Here is a 20,932-nt window from a genome sequence, read left to right as displayed (position 1 = left end):
AACTATGCCATTATTGCCATTACCTTTATCTCATGGTCAAGTATTATTTATTAAGAATATGCCATACTGGAACAAATCTGCTGATTTGATATGATAATAGTTAAGCAAGAATCATGTAATATAAGATAGGATGAAAGAGATTCTTCTTAGCACAAAACCCTAAAAATAGAAAAATTTTGATTTTCTCACGTATAGTCCCATCTTCACAAGAAAAAAAAATGACCATTATAGAATCACAGGAACCACACATTCATGTTTACATAAGTTCAGGGCAAAATCAAAAGCCAAAAAAAATTTGTAGTACATATTTTAGGTGCCCATATGCCATAAAAAATATAGCAACCTATGCAGGGTATGTTATGCTTTGGTGGTTTGCCAGCCAATGTGAAGCTGTTGTAAATAAGTAATCAAGAGGAGAAGATTAAGTTTTCTCAGGTCTTCCACCGGGTCAGGGCTTCCATGTTGGCTGATGTTTCGATGCCCGACCCATGCATTGTCCTTAAGGTAGCGTTTATCTACCCTGAGGATGATGCATGAGTCGGGCATCGAAATGTCGGCCAATATGGAACCCCTGACCTGGTGGAAGACCCGGGAAAACTTCCATCAAGCAAATACGCCGGGAAAGCACCAGATCTTACTTCAAGAAGAGAAGAGATTACTCACAGGAGCAGGCTCTTTAAAATATTCAGGCATTTTAGCTGTATTGTCTCGAACAGTTGCACCAGAATGAGTTCTCCCAGAAGCTGAGGGACCTTTAACTTCATTGCCTTCAGATGAATCCACATCTTCTTTAGAGGAGCCTAACATAAAAAATTAAGAATCAACATTTTAGTTCTCAATGACAACACATGCAGCAAAAGAAAAAAAACCATGTGCATTTAAATTTTAAAATGTGATAATCAAATGCAGAGTAATCCTGAAGTGTCACTGAAAGCTGTGTCTTTGGTGTACAGTACTTAAAAAATGAGATGAAACTCACCCATTCCTGAATGAGGCTCAACGGCTGATGGCGTCTCATCGTCAGATGACCTATTTTTCTCACTAGATAGATCCCTCCTTTCTCCCTACAAAGAAATGAATGATGTTACTGGCAGAAAATAAATATGATGTCTTAACAAAATATTTTTCCAGAAAGAGCGTCAAAAAACATCTTTGCTAATAAGGCCCCCTGACACTCAGTAAACATAAAGGCAAGTATTGACAGTACAGAAAGATTCATTACAGGAATAATGACTCCATGGAAATAAATAAGCTTAAGGAAAGAACCTAGAAAACATGTTACTCCAGACATGTTCCTCAACCTCACTAGCTACAACTATAGCAGGATGTTCATTTGAGGGTCAACCAACTTCTCCTTGAGGTGAACCCTTAATTTGAAAATGCACAGATAGGCCCATTGGGACCACTTTTTCACCAGCTGGAACTGTTACCATTGCTTTAAAAAACTTATAGCAAATTTGTCACATAATTATTTAAAAAAGAGAAAATTAAAATCAGCAAAATAGAAAGGTTCCATTTGTTCACTCCAGAAGTCACTAGACCTACATGCTTGCATTAATGGCACAAGTCCGCACTATTTCAACAGCCTGTCAATTTCAGAGGCTGGTTGTGCACAAAGATGCTAACACTTCCAAGCATAGATGCACCAGTATGTTTAACTTTTCCAGCATATTGTGGAACAAATGGTTGATTTGACAGCCAGTAGTCCAGTTTGACCAGGACAAGTAAATTAGGAAATAAATATTCAATAAGTAAAGAAAGAAGTAATACATTTCCTGTCTGGCTTTGAGTGCAAACAATAATTTTGACAACAAACAAATTTTATTTGGTACATCAACAACTGAGCTGTAATTACACTGGGTTTTATGGATTCCTATTCTCAACATTTTCCAAATTTCCCCAACAAAAATGCTACCTTTTCCGTTTAATTTCTGCCAAGCACTTGAAATCTGATTAAACTTTTTTGGGATCATCCCCTTCACCACTTCAGTTGTCACTGGTATCTGTAAAGCCAGTCTGAATATAGGTTCGGTTTTTACCAGGGCCTTTAAGTGCTAAGGCTTGCAGCAATCCTAAATTAATAACACAACTAAAAGACATCTTTCTCATAAGGAACTTGCATATCAAATTCCCTCTTTTTCCCAAATTTTTGATCGAGTAACTTTAGATCTTTTTAGAGAACAAAATCAAACTGTTACCAGGCAGCTCATCTCCTCTATAATTACAAACCCTGAAAAGGCATTTGTGTTCTATTCATTTAGGTATTAGTTCATCAGTTCAAATTCAACTGATAAATTCACATGAATAAATCACAGCAATTCTTTCAACAAAAAAATTAGAAATTCAAAGAACATCACAAATTGTCATAAACTCTTAGCAAAAATATGAATTAAATATTTTATTCAAGTATAGTAGTTTGTGAATATTCAACTCAAATCCTTTTTATAGGAGAGGGCTTTGAACTATCAGAGGCTTAAAAGAAATAAGGTATTGTTTAATTAAAACTAAATTTGCAACTCTGTGAGTGCACTCAACAAATGGAGAAAGGTAACAAGAATTAAGATTTTTTTCGTGGTATTTCCATAAAACTGATAGGCATAAAAAACAGACATACCAATGATTTCTTTTCACTGAGAAAATTTATACCATCAAATAATAATAACAAAGTTACAGTTCATGCGGAACAGTTCAAATACCTGATTCTCATCAGTGGCTCTCTGAGAACGCCGAACCCAAAAATTCTCCTTGCGAGGTTTCTCTTCCTCTTCATCCTCGGTCCCACTTTTGGGTCTAAATAGCAATAAGAGAGACATTTAGAAGTCTGCAATTGATAAAAATGTGGCTCATTTACCAATTCTGATTATTAATGACAAAATTAATAAAGATCAAAGGTGGCTGGTATCAGAAACCAATTTCAATTATTTCTCATGAATTTGGTTGTACTTACTTAAATTTAAAATGGGCAATAAATGACCGTTTAAAATTAACCAATGAATTGAAAAGTGTGAATGGTATTAGGTAGCATGACAGACTACATGAACTATTCAACAAAAAAGTTTATTAAAATATCAAGACCACATTTCCTGATATCAAGAAGCAAGTAGCAAATATAAAATAATTTTGGTTTATATAATGATGCTAGTGACAATATTACAATTTTTTATTTAGTTAAACCATTTAATTTAGAATCATTTTTCTGACTATGATACTTCACCATTGCCTTCTATGCCATTAAATTACAAGCTAACCTAGACTCCGGGTTACGGCTGGGTGCAGATGGGATGCCATCACCAGTCCCACGCTCTCTAGCTAGTCTCTTTTCAATTTCCATTTCCCTTGAAGCTGTATCAACAGGTTTGGCACCACCAAAAATTGATGAGGAAGCAACTACTGGAGCTACATCAGGTTTCTTTTCTTCGGGAGCCTTTGTTCGAGGGGCCAAATTCAGTTTTGGCCTTGATCTCGCAGGGTCTAAAATTTGAATACAAATAATTCATATTAAGAAACTTTATTAAACTTAGGTATTTCAAATTACAATCAATAAGTCATAAAATGAATGAAACAAAAAAAATGAGACTGGGCATCCACTTTCGGAATTCTATGATACAATTAATTTTGACACTAATATAATTATCTGCTATTAATTCCATAAAATATGCATGTGCCACAAATTATAACCTCTAGTATATATAATACTAGAGGTTATAATTTGATATTATAACCTCTAGTATCTATAATAATAATGTGTTAGGATGAAGTTCCCACTTGTGGAAAGAATAGACTTAAGTAAATTATGTTAATTTTGCTTAGGTTGATAATCCTGAATGTATAGATACTAGTGGCAGGCTCTAAGTCATGGAAATTCACTGTCATGGAAAATAATAAAACTGTAATTTCTGGCAACCTGTTTCAATACTTATGCATCATCCTTAGGTAAAATACAAGTTTAAAAACCCAATTTGAGGCATATAAATGCATAGGTACCACAAAATGAGGTTGGGTAGGTATAGGTGAGGTTATTTTAATGAGGGATCAGATGGGAGGGGTGATGTGAGTAGGGATGATATAAGTCACGCAATTACTCCCCTTGGAGAAGGAATGAAAATTATGGCTTGGCTTTTCCACAGTTAGAGCTAACCCTCCATGAATTTGACAACAATCCCCACATGAGTACTGATACCATCCCTACTCATTTTATCTTCTGCCTCCAATCTTTCCTTACACCCACACTAATTATACCCCACAATCTCAATTTTGCAGTAGTGATACATATATAATTATACACCTCACTCTGCACTTTTAAGCTCATATAGCAGAATGGTTTGAGGCATCACTTTGTTGAAGCGATTCATATTGGAAAAGAAAATACTTGTTCTTCCACAAATATTTTATCATACATGACCAAGGTTTCAACTTACAAAGTCATCATCAGGTAAAGTACAGAAGGCACACAGCTTTATATAATAGACAGAGAAGAGGGGGGGGGAGGCTTTGGAGAATTGGGAGGAGGGGAAAGAGAAGGGAAACTGGTGAGTGTGTATGGGGGGAGGGGGAGAAGGCGGTTGGGTATGGCGTCAGGGAAGGAGAGGGCAGAGGACGGTTGGGTAGGGGGGAGAGGGGCTGTGGAACAGAGGGAGAACCAGAAGGGGGGAATCATACACAAACATAACCCTTTCAAAGAAATGCTGATTAGCCAAAGAGTAAGAAAAATATGGCACACATCACCATGCCGAAGGAAACTCTAGGACAATCTAATATTGTTTTTTGAAATTTCTGAGACATAATAGAATTTGCAAGATTTACATTAATGTGTCATATTATCAAACAGATGATGCAAGAAAACTTGTAAATTTTAATTTTATTTGCAACAGGAGCAGTTCTAATAATACCTGTAATTATGAAGGCTATCTCTGAGTACTCTTATAAAAGAGGCTGGCCACAACATGAGCCTCGCGTTGTTTCACAGATAGATAGGAAAAGCCGTTCCTGAAACATGCCATCTTGGATTTTGTAGAAGCCAGTTCACATGCCGGACTGCTACGTTTTCCTACGATTGGCCGGTTACTATAAGTTAGAGTCGATCAACGGACCCGTTCCAGTGCAAACTCACGCGTCGCCTCAAGCAGTTTCTAAGGTTCGCAAACTTCGATTGTTAATGGTTGCCCTCATTTATTTAATGAGTTGGGTGACAAATTCACAATTTGGTTATTCACATGAGAAGCCTACTGGGTCAGCTACTGGTTGGGTTATTGAGCAAGTACAATGTGATTTAGAAGATTTTTAAGTTTACCTCTTATACTGTATGATTTTTCCCCTGTATTCCTCAGAGTAGACTACTCAAACTTTCCTCCAAAAACTTTATAATATTTGAACTTCAAAGTTTTATAGTCTGCACAGCTATGAATTAATATTTATGTCCTCCTACTTAACTAAATGTAAACAAAAGATGGAAGTGAATAACTGCAAATCAAACTTTCTTCAAGTAAATCAATGCACCCTGAGATCCTATTATTGGTCCTATTATAGTTCTACTAATAATGAGTACCAAATATTGTATCTGCTGAATGTATAATGTTTGCTGATGACTAAACCCTTCTTGAGTGTCTGGATTGTCAAACACCTTCAAACAGAAGAAACTTGCCTTTAAGATGCACTTCCACATGGAGCAGGACCGTCCAGCAGTCTCAATTAATTATCCAAGTCCGAAGAGTCCACTCCAACTTATGCTATCTTATACATAATATATTGTGGTAGCCAAATATAACTAATAATCCATTATCCTTCAAAGTATAATAACAACCATATGCGCCTCCAATCACCAACAATACAAAGACTTGGCTAATGGGCAAAACATTTTGGTAAACAGATCCAGGCTTCATGTGGTGGAATTTTTCCATTTGAATATACAAAGATCAAAGGGATTGCACAAACTATAAAATATTTTGTTATGAATTAATAAAGTTACATGTCATTATTTGGGCTTATTTTGAATGCTTGGCCCAATTGTAAGGCACTGCATGCACTATGATTTTCATATACCTCTAAACAAATGGAACACAATTCTCAAAATCTAACTTCACTTACTTTATTGATTCTCAATGGTTCACTCATTTTTTCCTAATATGCTAGGTATGATAGGGTTAATAATTTAAATGCATACTTGGGCATTTTTCTTAATTTTGATATGATTCAATGTGCTATGCTTGCATGAAATTTTGAATTAGTTAAGTGATCCTTAATGTGTCTTGTTTTCTATAATATTGATGCCATATAATACAAAATACAAAGGGTAATCATTGATAACATAAACCATTTCAAGAAATCATGTTTTGATCAGCTAGTATAGTAATTTAAAAACATTACATCATTTTATAAGGCTGTATGTGTGTTCCTAAGCAATTTTATTATCTAGCACCATTAATTCATGATCATGTGTTTACTTTGTGTACCTTATAAATAACTTTTGCTTTTATTTGTGAGACAGTACATAAACCATTATACCTTAGTTTATTCTGGTTACAAATTGATTTCTTTCTTTTCCTGTTATTCATGTTTCTCTAACTATCTTTTCCATATTTTGAATATTGAAGAAAATTTCATTTGATTTCAATGATTCATACCATAACCACTAATTTGAAGGTTAAATGCACAAAAAATTGTTCCATATGCGATAAAAAGGCACATATTTACCTCTTTCAGGACCACCATCATCCTTTTCATCAGCGCCTCTTCTAGGGAATCCCATATCACGACGGCCAGCATCTCCATCCCTCCTTGACATCTCACGGTCTCCTCCCCACCGCTCTTGAAATCCACCTCCATCCCTTTCCCTAAATCCTCCCCCGTCTCGATCCCTAAAACCACCCCCGTCTCTCTCTCGGAAGCCACCACCATCACGATCACGGAAGCCTCCTCCCCCACCTTCTCTGAACCCACCTCCGTCCCGTTCACGAAAACCTCCACCATCGCGATCCCTGAAGCCCATACCATCTCTTTCCCTGAAACCACCCCCACCTTCCCGATCCCGGTCCCAGAACCCAGCTCCAAATTCACGACGGCCACCTGGTCCTCCTCTGTCCGATCCCCGGTCCATTCCCCTGTCCCTGAAACCTGAAAAAAAACCAAAAGCTATTAATAAGAGAACTACAATTATCAACCGTAAAGTTGATCTGATAGGCGAGGGTAGAGCTCACCTGATATTAAACCTAACGACATGAGTAAGTCACACATCAGGATGATGAAGCCAGTTTCTTTTGATGTCACCTGTGATTATCCTAGGAAAAACTGGTACCAGAGAAATGACACAGTTGAAACTGAGGCTGCCCTGAGCCATTACCCACATCGAACCTAGATCCTACAGCAAGTAACCTGGAGCTCTACCCATTGGACTGCATACTACACGATGATGATAGCAATTTTTTTAAACATTGAACTATTATTAGGAAGTTCCCAGGTAGCACGATTTCCTTATTAGCATTTCAATTTCTTTAAGTTCGAGTCCAAACCAATGTTAACACTTATGGTTAGTATGCTTTGGTTAATCTTTTTTGCATGCGCAACAAAAGACCAAACTTACCATCCTCGGCACATAATTAGGCAATTCAGGGGCATCATATAAAAAAACTATGTAAAAAGATTTCCATTTAATAAGGTCAAAATTACTTAAAACAATGTTATGTTAAGTATATAGTGTTGAAAAATGATTTAAATATGTAGTTAAAATGGAAAAAGCAAACATACGGACATATTATTTAAGTTTTAAAACATGACCTAAGCATAGAAAAGGTGGATACAATAAAAAAGAGGAGACTGGTCTTTTAACACACCAACTGCTCGATGGATCACAATCAGTGAGGCATTACCTTCAAGTGTTGTCCATTAGAAGTAAAACACAGCCTTACTTGTGGCCTTATCTCGACTTGTCTCCCCACAGCAGTGATTCTTGTCTGAGCTTGCACATGCTTGCTCTACAAATTCTAGCGCTGGAGAGAATGAAGGTATTGAAGAAGCAGCACGTGTACAATGAATTTTGTTTTAATCACAGGAAAAGTGCAACTGAAACTTATGTAATGATTCAAGAGGCATTCGGCTATGAAGCTATGAGTTGGGCAGTGTTTTCCTTGGTACTACCACTTCCAGTCTGGACAAACATCAAACAATGAAAATCCAAGAATTGGATGACCATCAAAGTCAACAGTGTGAATGATTTAGGGTGTGCAAACCATAGGTTAACTGAGAGGGAGATTGTCAATGGAGTTGAAACTAGTGTTGGATTTTGTTTCACCATTTTGACTGAATTTTTGGGCATGCAGCAGAAATTTGTACCATGAGTGTTAACGGATTAACAGAGGCAAAAACATGTAGACATCAGCCAAGAACTGCTCGATCATTCAAACAACAACAAAAACTTCTTAAGAATAATTTTTAGAGATGAGAAAAGCAGGGTTTGTGGTTACAATATAGAAACCAAGTCCAGTCTTAAGAGTGAAAGGAGTCATCTTCCACACGACCCAAAAAAGCTTGGATGTCACAATCGAAAGTGAAAGTTTCTTTGATTGGGAAGGGATTATTCATTATGGATATGTCCCCCGGGGCAAACAGTGTATGGGCAGCACTATACAGAGGTTATGAGAAGGTCAAAACATGTCATGTTGCGGGAGAGACCACAAATACAGAAAAACAAGTCTCGGTACTTTCATCACGACAACAAAACAGGGGACATATCATTGATTGCTACTCAGTTTTTGAACAAAAATAGCAAACCAGAGATCCACCAGGCACCCCTAATATCTGGATCTTGCTCCAGTGGACTTTTTCCAATATCCTAAGTTGAAATCCACCTTGAGAGGACACAAATTTGAAACTATGGAAGACATTTAACAAAATTGTACTGCAGACATAAAGGCTATTCTGGAAGAAGTGTTCCAGGTGGCATTCAAAGCAGTAACAAAATCTGGGATGGTTGTGCTCGTAGCCGAGGGTTGTACAAAGAAGAAGGTGACAAGCATGATTAAAGGATAATTCATAAAATCAAGTATTAAATCCAACAGTATCACCTCTTTTTGAACAGGCCTTATACTACATAGAATTGAGCTGAGAGAATGTCATTCATGTAATATGACTTTGTTAAGCTTAACACCTTAAAGAGTAAACCAAACCACTTCACATAATGATTGCGCAGAACAAATTTTTAGTTTAAAAAAATGAAATTCACACATTCATGGGACACACTCCAAACCTATGCTGAAATGTCTAGCTACGAGTCTAGCTTGTCATGAACTTCCAATGCCAAATTGCACAATGACGACTTTAGCTCGTCATCAGATTTTCATAATTTTAGCACTATTTAGGGGAACAATATAAATATTTTGAAAGTTTAACAATGTTAAAACATCCATAATGTACATAAAGAACTCATATTTTATGAAATATGATGCATTGGAAGTAATAAAATGATTTTATACAAGTAGCAATAGTAGTTCTCCATGTTCTCACGGGAAGAAGGTTTGTTCAACTTTTTAAAATCATACTTTTGGGCAGCAAATTTGAAATCACACTCGCTCAGGAATTACTGCCCCGATCGTCATGGAATAAATTGAATTCTCTTCCATTCTTATTACAAATTCAAAAGACGTAAGCTATTATTTTTCATCAGTATCCTATTGGTAGCATTATTCGTGAAATGAAGTTACAATTTGGAATTTTTGACAAACTGTTAGTTTAGTTATCTTTCTGTAATATTATCTTTCGTTTTCGTATTGGTGTCCACCTTAAAGTATCGAGTTTCCTACCCACTCTCTTCTATATCTACGAGTGTTATATGCTGAGTTTGTCTTCTCGAAAAGGGTGATCCTATTACACGATGAGTCATCTTCTCTGCTTTTCTCGTGGTGGCTACCCAGTTCCTTCATGATAAGCTTAGTTTGCATGTGATCATTCATGTGGTTAGACGGAGTGTGGTACAGGTGGTCGTTTCGGTTTATGCCCACATTTATTATATATATAATGTGGTGAAAAATACCCTTCAATGTATAAAAGAATTATAAATTGTGTAAGTGTAAGTGACAATGAGAGTATTGAACTGAATGATAATGAATGATTGAATGATGAAGAATTAGATGACGAAAATCCCACTGAAGCAGAGAACGAAACCTGCAGTGAAACAGAGAGTGATGATAGCAAAGTCGCACTAAAAGTTCAAAAACATGCATGATGTCAATCAAGCAGTGGAGATGAAGCATCTACTATCGCCAGTGCATCCAGGGAAGAATGGGTATGGAATGAAAAAGATAATGCTCTACATACAAAACATTTCATTGAAATTTCGTGTAAAAGCGTCATTTCTGCATCAGGTAGGCAAATTTATCACACTGTTCCTAAACCTGTGTCTAAACAGAATATAATCTAACTGATACCTTTCTGAGTCACCTGGCATTTTCCATGTATACTTGTGCCTTTTGTGGTGTCTAAACCATGTGTTGATGATGACTAACCCCTGTCTCCTGCAGAATTCAATTGCTTTCTCCCCGCAGCCATTTCTCATGCCTAAACCATAGTCCCCCACCTCATCACCATCTTTCCCTTCGCCTACCATCGCATTTCAATGCGATTATGTCATCTAACTGATCGTATATCCTATCGGCCTCTTCCTCCGTATGGTTGCTTGGTGGCATGTACACCTGAATAATAACCAAGTTCGTCGGTTCTGCTTATATCTCCACTAGTAATATTCTATCTGCTGCCTGTTCTATGTTGACTACGCTTCTTCCAACCTCTTTATTTAATACTAGGGCAACCCCTTGTTGGCTCTCATCCCCGCTGCTATATATTATTCTATAATTATCCCTCCAGTAATCCCCGCTATCCTTCCATCTCACATAGACCTAAAATATCTATATTTCCTCTGCCCATCTCTTGCTTAATATTCTCTAATTTTCCTGTTCTCACATTCCAAGTTCCGGTTCTAATAAATTTGGTTTTCTTCTGCGGCATCTTCTGTCCTGCTGCTGTCAATTTTCCCTTGCAAGGGTTTTGTGGGATGACAAACACGGAAGCCTTGCCTCCCCTGCTGCCGGGCATGACACACGGCTGATCGGGCCAAGCCCCATTGAGGATGGACAAGTGGGAAGAGCTCGAAATCTTATTGTTAAATTCTTCCTAATTTAAAAACAGGTCATTTGGTTAATGATTTATTGTTTGAATACCTCTCCCCAATCCTGGAAGTACCCCTTTCCCTCACAGATAGACCCGACAAACCCCCCCCACCCCACTGTAAACCAGCCAAGCACCTGTCCTGACATTTAACACCCCTCCCCATCAACGCCGATCGCAACTCAATCTTCTATCGCCTCCTTCTCCCCCCCTCTCTCACCCACCCCTCCTCTCCCTCATGAATGGTATATAAATGGACTGCGACTTGTTTGATTTGTACCTGATGATGACACTTGAGCATTGAAACCCGTTGTACGTAAATGAAGGACAGTGGAAAGATACATTCTATTCTTCATTTAATTAAAATGAATTTCCACAAGGTTGAGCCGGGAACAATTGAATGTTGTCTCCCTTTAAACGTGGATATTTCCCAATTTTTAACTTCATGTATAGATTTTTCAGTGACATACATGTAATTTTCTTTTTTGTTAATATATAATATAATTATTATTGCAGGAATAGTTTATTAGAAAAATGTCTTGATAAAAAATAAAGTATTCAACAAGATACTTGACAATATGAAAAAACAGTTACTTTTTATTTCACTGTTCTATGATAATTACAAGCTACAAAATATCATTTCATTACCTATATTCCATTTAAAAAGGGCCACAGAAAAAATAAATAGAGGATAGGGGCTTGATATTCAGAAAATAAATTGAAGTGGAAGGAGTTAAATCATGGATTGATTATATTTCAAAACTTGAGTTTTGAGGAAGTACAGTCAAACCCATTATAGCACTATAGGAATTAACGTTTCTCACATTTTACAAAATTTTTATCATGTACTAATTACTATTGTAAGTAAAAGTTCTATGAAATGCATACATTGGATGACTAGGAGTTAACTACGTAATTTATACATTGCAAGAACACCTGTAGCTGCTGATTCATTTCGCAAATAAGTTGAAATTATGAGGAATGAAATTGATTTCTGACCCAAACATGGTGAAGCATGAAAGATCCAAGAAATATAGGTCGACAAATGGCATCATTAGCACTCCCTTCACGCAACAATTATAACAGTGATGGGCTCTCCTGAATAGTAATAAGTATCAAAACTTGCTTTGTCACCAGTAAACTACACTGATTCAAAAATAACTTCATTTTCCTCACAAAATTTTCACACTTGACAACTGAATGCACAAGCTTCACAGTGATGTAGCTTAGATTCTCATTTACTTTATATTTATTTTTTCTTAATTAATAGGGGAAGTTAATCTCCACCTGCCTGACAGTCGAAAGATAAGGTAAAAAAAGAACATTCATTCAGGATAAAATTGAAATTTGAAACAATTTTTCTGAGAGATGATTGAGGCCAATACTTCGTGGAAATCCATTTGTATGCACAAAGAAAGAATCAGACTTAGCGTTTCCACAGGAAAGAATTTATTGTGTCAACTAGTTTTGCTACACTTGTTAGTGCAGATGATGCTACAGTGTAGCAAAATTAGTAGACAATTAATTTTTTCCTGTGGAAATACCAAGTCTGATTCTTTCTCTGTGCGTTATTTTGGAACAAGTTGATTCTCATGATGGATCCAAATTGATCAGGCAAAACGTCTATGATTGCCAGCCTCTATACCACTTATAACAGTGAAAAATCACATTTTGAATCTGAAATAAGCAAACTAGTATGGACATTTGCCTAAAAAGTTAGAAAAGAAAAAGTAAAGACAATAGTTCAACAATTCCAAGCATGACAAATTATAATTTGTGAAAGAGTAGAAGTAGAGTACAAAAGAGTAAGGGCTAGATTTTCAAATATTACTGTGAATGCCATCATCATAAGAGAAAAAGCATTGCACATTCTCAACAAAATTGGGAAGCAAAGACTTCACAGCATCCAATGGTTAGTTGCATAGGGTTAAAAATAGGTACAATCTTGCAAAAAAGACAGTGAGTGGTGAAAGTAGGAGTTTTGTTGTTGAACCTGCAACTTGGTGGAAGGTGTCTGAATTTAATTAACTTCCTGAAGGCTATAGCCCAAAAGATGTTTTCAATGCAGATGGGTTAGCGTCTTTTACGGTCTTATTAGTCACAAATGCAGTTGAAAGTAAGAAGCTTCAGCTACTAGTGGTTGATAAATCAGAGACTGAGGTGCTTCAAACATTTAAGAACACTGCCCACTAGATACACAGCAAATTCAATAGATTGGATGTCATCAGAACCATCATGATCAGCTTAAGGCTCTGGGTGTTAAAATGAGGTCCCAGAATGGGAATATTCTGCTGTTCATTGATCAGTCCAGCCCTTTCACTAAATGCACAGTTAATGTTTTCCTGCAAATTATACTAGTAAGCTCCAACCACTAGATATAGGTATAATTCACTCATTTCAGGTGCAACATCAAAGATCGATAGTATAGAAATTGATACTTCTGCATGATTGTGATGGGATTATAATGCCTTACACTTCATATCATGGTCTTGGAAGCAAGTTGAGGAATTTACAATATAGAACTGCTTTAGAAAGGCAGGACTTGAAGTTGATTGCTATGAAGAAATTCCTGTTGAAGTTATTCGTGATGATGATACCATACAGAATGACTGGAATCTTCTTCAGGCAAAATATACATTCTCGGAGAGTAACAAATTACATTCTTGTGTACTAAAGAGGTAGTGTTGATGACATTCGGATGAAGGTGTTGATGAAGAGATTCCTTTACCTTCATAGACACAGTGTATGCTATTCACACTATAAGAAATAACTTATCAGGGGGTAATGGTAGCAAGCATATTCTTGACGTGCCCTGGGAAATTAAAAATGAAGGGCATAACATCAATAGGCAGAAGAAGTCTTAACAGTTGAAATAATGAATTCTTTTAAAATGATTACGTTAACCATTAGTTTCAATGGTTCCTAATAACAAATTAGAAAAATGACTGCCTTATTTACTATTCCTTATGCTTACAATAATTTCTTTCAGTATTCAGAATGATACATTATACTACTTATATGCATGGTCCACTAGTACCTGTAAATTGCATTTCATGAAGTTTTTCGTTCAACATTTATTGATTTTGAGTGATATGTTGAAGTCATAACATATCATTTTATGTCCTGATAAGGAATAATATTTTACATATTTTTTGCATACATGATGTTTTATGTACAATTTATTTTCATTTACCATACATAATTAAATGAGAGCTATAGTTTAAGAGATAAATAATAATCCCGTTCTTTTTTGGTTTTTCCGTTTTTTATCTGAACCTTTATTCGAGTAAATAAGCATGCAAAAGAGAAAATTCTTTTTTTCCCTCAATTTGCATTTTCCCACAATTTACAATTTTTTCTGAGGTCCCTAAAAAAGTACAAATCAGGGGTTCTACAGTATTTACATGCAATTTCAGATAATTGAAGAGGTAAAAGCTTATGGGATATGTTATCACTACAAGTACAATGTAATAAATTCACCACCCCTAAGTTATGCAATCCACACTACAACTGTGATGCCGTTGATGACAAACCCTGTTTTGAATTATTTATCGGGAAGTATGCTCAGAATTTTAGGGATACCTTCAAAAATGTGATTCCAAGAATCTACTGTTTGCTGGGCATCCCTTGAAAATGTCTCCTCCTCTGCATTTTGCTAACTCTTTCCTTTAAAAGTTGAATTTTTTAATTTTGTTTGTTTTTCTTTGGATGTTTTACACGTTCACCTATTGTATTTATGCATCAAACAAATTTTCTTTTGATTTATTAAAATATTTTGGAACAAGAATTAGTTTGCCAACCTATCATTAGGGGAAAAATATTCTAGTCTGCAACTTCTAAGCACATAGGTTTGAATCCAACAGAACTGACCATTGTACTAAGAATATTTTAATTACAGGTATTAGCATTATTTTTGTATTCAGATCAAAACATGTATGTTAGTTAGATGAATCTCTATTGTGTTTACTAGTAAAATTTTTATCATTATCAAAATAAATACAAAAACCAGAACCTAACTGAAACCGAAAAGAAGATTTACCTTACATCTTTCTCCAAGTTTACCCTAAGCCAATAGCTTAAGATAGTGTTAAGCCATATAAAAGAGAGAAAAACTATCTAAATATATAATATGTGAAAATATGCCTCACTCTACACAATCTGTTTTTGCAGGGTTTTGTTTTAAAATTGAAATATAGACCAGCAGAAAAGGTATGACCTTAACTTCGACACAACTGATGATAGGTTCTCTCGAGAGAAAAATCTTACCATGAAAGTTAAAATAGAAATGAAAAGGGCTAAGAAAAATTAGGCTTGGCTGAAAATTTTTGCATCATATACTTTCCTAACGGCCATCTGCTAAACTAGTCAATACTATCAAAATTACATGCCTATGCAAAAACCAACATTGAGCAAGCACTTAAAGCCAATTTTTTTCTTAACATTTAAACAGAAATTACCATTTAACTGTTAGTGTATATTCTTGAAATCAGTAACTTACCGAAGCCTCCTCGATCTCTATCAGCCTCCCTATCATCATCTCTTGGCCCTGAGCGCCAATCGCCTAGAGTTCGGTCAGGACCATCCAAATCACGGCCCATGCCCCCACGCCTCATGTCACGGCCCATCCCTCCTCGGCGTCGGTCGTCACCTCCATCTGCCACTTCCACACCAACTAATCTACCTTTCATATCCTGAAAAAATCCATACAAAATATGTTCCAACATTAGAATTATTCCTTCATTCAACAAACTTGGTCACTCAAGCGTCTAAGGAATGTATGTCATTACCCTAGCCTTTTTATCAGCAGCTGAGTGGTTTTTACCACAGCAGTACATACTGAAACACATAATTCCCTCCCAAGTGCTTCATGTGATATTGCATAATAAGAAGTGTAAAAAGTTACAGATAAGCCGACAAAACGCAATGATCACCCATTTGTAAGCATTTTCTTGAGTCACATGTGATCATGAAGAAAATATGAAAACAAAAATAGTTTCATATTTCAGCCATGCCATGGCTCATACACATCACTATGAAATATCTCTGCTCTTAGCTTGATCACCTTAAAATTACCATGCCAACATCATCACAAGGATGAAATTAACGTAGCAAAACAAGTACTAAAAACTTCTCAAAACTAATGGATCTGGACCCCTTTGGGAAGTCCCACACTATGCACACAAAAATTAAAATAAAAACAAAATTCAATGCAATAAAAAGATTGGTATCACCATATTCTTTGCAAGTGCATACAGGATATATCGAATACCATGCCATGATTACAATGAGGTCTATTTCAAGTAGGGATAAAATGAAGCTAAAATTGGCACCCTATCAAAATAATTTGTACATAGATGCATTGGGAAAAAGAATACAGGTTATCTCAACCTTGAGTAAACCTTTAAATACTGACTCAAATACATAATTAATATAAAGAATACCAACATAGACTATAGGATAAACCAAGTTTTTTTAACAAACTATTATTTTCCTAATTAATTACTTAATTGATTATTCAATTAATTATTAACAAATAATTTCCATAAAACATTCACAAAATGAATATCAGTTAATTTTTGAAGTATTTACACAGAAATAACATTTGTTTAATCATTACCACAAGTTGGATATGATAGATAAGTTTTTTTATTCAGACAGCAATTTGTTATTTCAAGAATATTGCATTATGGTACTTCGTAAGTAATGATAGAATGCTAGGGTTAAGAAATCACAATGCACTATTGATCATTCCCATATAGGATTTACTCTCTTCAGGTAACTCTGAGTAAGTTACCATCACTTTCCCCATGGTGGTAAAAATGACTTTAAAATTTTATCTAGATGATCAGATGTGGCCTGTCATTCATTCACAGGATAGTTAAGTTAATTTTTAAATCATAATTTCATTTTCATGCATTTATTACAAATACATGCATTGCTTAATCATAACCACCACAAGACACAGTTAAACATGCATTTATGACTGTGAGGGCCCAGGTCATAAAACTGAGATGCTATATTTGAAGGTTATTTATTGAATATAAAAATCAATTTCACTACAGGGTTCTGTCATGACAAGGGACTTTGTTTCCATGGAAAGAAAAAATATCCTAAAATGTAAATATATACTAGACGACTGGTATTGATTGGTATCATGAATACAATACATGCTGGTACCCAGGCCTGAGAGAAGCTGCTTTAAGTCTACCACTCTAAAATTCAGGAAGTGATTGCAGACAAAGAGCCAGGTCACACTGAAAGGGTTCACCTAAATGGGTACTTTTCATCCTGGTTTTTCTTAAAAGAAGTAATTAAATAGAATGTGTTTATACCATAAATCAAATTTTCCAAATTTTGCATTACAATGGTAATGTAATTATTCTATAGGAATGTATATCAAGAATAACGGAAGTAATCCTACTAAAGAGGAAATCAGCAATGTATTTAATGCATAGAATATTCATAGAGAACTATGGATTTAATAAGGTATCTAATGATCAATCAACTACCTCAGCTATTTTCGATTCAATCATGTTTTTGCAATTTACAAGAGACTTCCCTGACGACTTCAAGGATTTTAATTTAACATATTATTTTGGCTGATTTCAAATCACGAAGGCAGAGGTTTTTCATTGCCCCCTAGAATGCTGATAACATTTCAGTCAAAATCTAATGGCCTATCAAAAATAGAAAGTAATACTAGTCAGCCACTACCAAGCTTGTATGGAGTGAGCCAGTTACAATATCACCCATGAAGATCATGAACTTATTGCAGAGTGAAATCCTTGGAAAAGAAAGCAGGAAATCATTACTTTCCTAGCATGATACGAGAGGTGATTGAATTCATAAAAGACCCAAATATCAAGTTGGATTATGGCTCTTTGCTCTCTTCTTATGTATGGAAGTGGATTTTCAAAGAAGAGAAATCAATCTGGGTGCACTCAACTAACAAAGAGACAGACTTAGGTCATGCAAAAATATACCACTTTTGATCTGAAGAAGGTGACTGGAATGCCTGCAAAAATGTAAATGATAAATCAGGCAGTTAACGCTTATTTGGGGAGGAATATCATGAGGATCTTTGTACTCAGATTCACTCATTGGAAGCCTTTACTTCATTAATCACCTCAATTATTCTACCGTGTTCTGACTACAGATGCTAAAAATTCATCACTTCATCCTTCTTAATCCCCTATATCCTTCCTTCATAGTCCTATAGCCTTCTTCATAGTTTCCATTTCAAGAACAAAATTGACTTTGAAATAACTAAAGGAGCAAGATATGATATTCTACAGAAATGGACATGAAGACAAAGCAAAGTCAACGTCATCAATGATTAAGTGAAACTAATTTCTAATTAGTGGCTCCATGTAAATGGCAACTGCCAATTACTTATTAGTAGTACTGTTTGTTTCTGGAGTATACATCATCTCATTTATTAAAACCTCATTTATGGCAAGAGCTCAGCTAATGTATTTTGGTACATATTAATTGCTACTGATGAATTATCTTAACAATGAAAAGGATCTTAAATTTAATGCAGCATTAATAGTTTACATTTTCCCATCCACCCTAATCATTACAAGGTTTCAGTAGCTTTTTTGGAAAAATTAATAACATAGGAAAGTGTTTGTTGAAAATTATGTATTTTATGAGCAACACATCATTGTAGTAGAGCCCAAGGAATATAAAAAATAAATCTTTATTTCACATGAATGGGCAGAGGTTGAACAGTCATAAGAAGAATTAAGACCAATATGTACTAGTATGCCCTTCCCCACTCACTGACTACTTCCTTCCATGTCCACATTCTAGGTGATAGTAATGTCTCATTACCTTAAGAAGTCTACTGCTGGATTGCCCAACATAGGGTAACACACACATCTAGGGAACAAACAAACACACAGAGGCCTCATCTGGTTATGCATGCCTTTATACGCACTGCAATTACTCTTTGTCATGATGTATGTTTGCTTGTATTATCCTTTTCTCTTCCTCTCTGGTAGAGGGTGAAAAAACCCAAGTGCCATCTCTAGGCCAGGTAACTGGATATATTGATTGCTTGAACCCAGCCAGATTCCAGGGGAGATTAGAGGTTCTGGATGTTACACTGGTCAGTGCATTGGTCCAGCAAACAATGTCTGTGGTTCCATTTCCAGTTTGGGACCTTTCCTGCTCTTTGGAATCTCCTTCCTTTCATCTTTCCCACTAACTTTGTACGTTACCAATCCTTTTCTTCATCCTATAAGTGTATATAGTAGTGTGGTAGCCCAGTCAGTAGAGCGCTATACTACAACAACAGATTTAATTCCAGATGACACCCTTTGGCACTCTGAAATTCACTCAAGCAGCGTGATTTTACAGGTATCAAATCTTCCTTGGAAACTATAGGCGACAAAGGGAGAGGAAATAAACCCCATACCCTAACGTATTTCACATGCCATTGAACTTAGTATTGTGTAACCTCTATCCTCACTATCAAGCCAACCTTTGGGTTAATTATGGTGTTTATAGTATGTGCGCAATTATATACAAAAGCATGTGTTTATGTAAAAGAGAAAAAGTGGTAAGTGACAGAAGATGCACGATGTGTCCACACAATGAATACAACAACTAATGACTATTACAAGCAAGAGTCCCCAGTTCCTTGAATCTCATTATCATTGTTTTTCAGTGCTTCCAAAAGAATATTCCTTGAAAATATTCAGACAATACTCATGGATAAATAGGCCAAGTAACTAATGCATACAATGTTTGCATAATATTATTCATCATTCTTTTAATGCATTCATCCATTAACAATTTTAATATTTTTCTGTATTTTTACATTAAAGAGAAGGAATTTTGTTTCCAATGAATGTACACCAGCCAATTTGGTCCGATAACTTAAATGTAGATTCAGCATCATCACACATTAGGCTCTTTGATGACATATCAGTTGAATTGAATGTGGTTTAATGTTAAATCCATCAGAATTTTGAAAGTAGTCTGCATATGATTAATACTTTTAAATTGCTGAACTAGAAAGAAAATTCTATTCAGATACTGTGAGGGTCAACATTGTGAAAATCTGAACTATTTCTTTTGTTAATAAGGTTCAACATATTTCAATCCTCATTTAAATATTAAGACTTTTTCTGTCTCCATACTCACTCACCGAGGAAGTATTTCAAGCTAAAATTACACCAATATTGAAATGGAATTAACATTTTCTGGTGCCTTGGACATGTTCAGTAGCACAGAATTTCATATTTCACATCTTTAGTAAGTATTGATTAATAGATTTATACTAAAATCCACCAAATCCATTTTCCATGTTCTAATAGTTCCATCACAAAAAACCATTTATATAGATCGAGAGATCTGAGACCTATTTATGTTACAACTGAGATGTACTTTTTGAAGCCTCTTCTTTTACTTATTCAAATATTCTCATTCTCTGCATAATTCATCACATTTCCCATGAAAAATGTACAGAACATTGTTCATAGGTGTTTTTTTCACGGTATTGTTGGCACTTTTGTAAATGATTCACATAGAAAACCAATTTTTGTTGGCACACTCTCTCTCCTTAACTGGGTGAATCCATCCATAAAGGAAAAAGATTTTTATGAATCTAAGAAGAAGCTGCAAGAGGAGATGTTTTCAAAACTATTACTTCATGTTACCCAGCATAATAAAAAAGAAACCTTTTCATATACCTGAGCGATATTATTAGCTACCATTACGTAATAATGCTGTCCCTTCCTTTAGTCATTCAAATGGTAACAGCAGAGATAAA

General features: G+C 35.6%; 1 protein-coding gene across 2 annotated transcripts in view; it reads right to left on the bottom strand.

Moving 5' to 3' along the window:
- Positions 1 to 20,932, bottom strand: part of eIF4B (eukaryotic translation initiation factor 4B) — a 30,479-nt gene that overhangs the window by 5,887 nt on the left and 3,660 nt on the right. For both annotated transcript variants that reach the window (XM_071588755.1, XM_071588756.1), the window contains exons 5-10: positions 15,650 to 15,842; positions 6,691 to 7,110; positions 3,249 to 3,471; positions 2,697 to 2,790; positions 980 to 1,064; positions 664 to 800 (exon numbers count right to left, since the gene is read on the bottom strand). In XM_071588755.1, coding sequence (XP_071444856.1) covers positions 664 to 800; positions 980 to 1,064; positions 2,697 to 2,790; positions 3,249 to 3,471; positions 6,691 to 7,110; positions 15,650 to 15,842 — 1,152 coding nt within the window. The remainder of the gene's footprint in view (positions 1 to 663; positions 801 to 979; positions 1,065 to 2,696; positions 2,791 to 3,248; positions 3,472 to 6,690; positions 7,111 to 15,649; positions 15,843 to 20,932) is intronic.

The sequence above is a fragment of the Hetaerina americana genome, unplaced genomic scaffold (assembly GCF_022747635.1).
Source record: "Hetaerina americana unplaced genomic scaffold, ioHetAmer1.1.p SCAF_3, whole genome shotgun sequence".
Classification (NCBI taxonomy): domain Eukaryota; kingdom Metazoa; phylum Arthropoda; class Insecta; order Odonata; family Calopterygidae; genus Hetaerina; species Hetaerina americana.
This window is presented reverse-complemented; position numbering and strand designations above follow the sequence as displayed.